At 65.9% G+C, this 1,379-nt stretch overlaps 1 protein-coding gene across 1 annotated transcript in view; it reads left to right on the top strand.

Moving 5' to 3' along the window:
• Window positions 1-13: 13 nt before the first annotated feature.
• Window positions 14-1,379, top strand: part of LOC104288553 (ATP-dependent 6-phosphofructokinase, liver type) — a gene marked incomplete at its 5' end in the record, with an annotated part of 4,973 nt that continues 3,607 nt past the window's right edge. Inside the window, 5 exons of the mRNA XM_009887375.1 lie at window positions 14-100; window positions 203-392; window positions 602-767; window positions 853-897; window positions 995-1,099. Of these exons, the coding sequence (XP_009885677.1) occupies window positions 14-100; window positions 203-392; window positions 602-767; window positions 853-897; window positions 995-1,099 (593 nt within the window). The remainder of the gene's footprint in view (window positions 101-202; window positions 393-601; window positions 768-852; window positions 898-994; window positions 1,100-1,379) is intronic.

The following is a 1,379-nucleotide window of genomic DNA, read 5'->3' as shown; positions in this document are numbered from 1 at the left end:
CCCCCCCCCCCCTTCTCCGCAGGGCTACGAGGGGCTGGTGGAGGGGGGAGACAACATCAAGCAAGCCAACTGGCTCAGCGTCTCCAACATCATCCAGCTGGTGAGGGGCACCGGTGGGGTCACGAGGACCGCCCCCCGTATCCCACCTCCCCGTATCCGTGTCACGAGCTGTGTCCCCACACACACACTTTTCTCTCCCCAGGGTGGGACGGTGATCGGCAGCGCCCGCTGCAAAGCCTTCACCACCCGGGCAGGCCGGCTGCGGGCCGCCCGTAACTTGGTGGAACACGGCATCACCAACCTCTGCGTCATCGGCGGGGACGGCAGCCTGACCGGTGCCGATATCTTCCGCTCCGAGTGGGGAGGGCTGCTGGAGGAGCTGGTCCGTGATGGTGGGTGAACTCCCCCTCGCTCACAAAACCCTTGGGTGGGTAGAGCGAAAGCGTTCAAGAGGTGTTGAGGTCCACCCCATCACTGTGACCCCCAAAGAGGGCTGGGCTCCTCTGCTGCACTGCAGGACCTGGCCCGATGCTGGGGGAGATGACAGGAGCACCCTAAAAAAACTGGTGGTGCATGGCATGTCCCCCAACGCCACCCACAGGACAGATCAGCGAGGAGGTGGCCCGGGAGAACTGTCGCCTGAACATTGTGGGGTTGGTGGGCTCCATCGACAACGACTTCTGCGGCACTGACATGACCATCGGCACCGACTCGGCGCTGCACCGCATCATGGAGGTGATCGACGCCATCACCACCACGGCACAGAGGTGAGCGGGCTGGGGGCTGGGGGCTGGACCAACATGGGCATGGCACCCACCCACCCTCCTTCTCTTCCCACTCATGTCCTTGCAGCCACCAGCGGACCTTCGTGCTGGAGGTGATGGGCCGCCACTGCGGGTAAGCCCCTGTGGGTGGGGAAGACCATCAGCGGGATGGGATGCCACGTTTCGGGGCCGGTCCTGGTGCCGGTACTGCCACCACCGTGTCCCCCCAGGTACCTGGCGCTGGTGTCTGGCTTGGCCTCGGGCGCCGACTGGCTCTTCATCCCCGAATCGCCTCCGGAGGATGGCTGGGAGGACCTCATGTGTGAGAGGCTCGGGTGTCCTACCGTCCTGTACCCTTTTTGTCCCCGGGGGGACGTGGGCTGAGCCCCGCAGCCGGCACCCGGCCCCTGCGAAGCTTCGGGAGCTTCTGCCATTGTCCCTGTGAAACGGGGCACTCAGCCGAGCGCAAATCCAGCCCTCATGTGCCAGGGGCAGCGCTGGCTCGGGGGCTCGGCCACCCAGGACCTGAGCCACCAACCCCCCACACCGCCCCCGGGGTTACGGCCGGTGGGGGCAAAGGATGCTCAGGCTCAGCCGCCGGGGAGTTTTGGCTAA

Source organism: Charadrius vociferus, unplaced genomic scaffold (assembly GCF_000708025.1).
Source record: "Charadrius vociferus isolate BGI_N301 unplaced genomic scaffold, ASM70802v2 scaffold406, whole genome shotgun sequence".
In the NCBI taxonomy this organism is placed as follows: domain Eukaryota; kingdom Metazoa; phylum Chordata; class Aves; order Charadriiformes; family Charadriidae; genus Charadrius; species Charadrius vociferus.
This window is presented reverse-complemented; position numbering and strand designations above follow the sequence as displayed.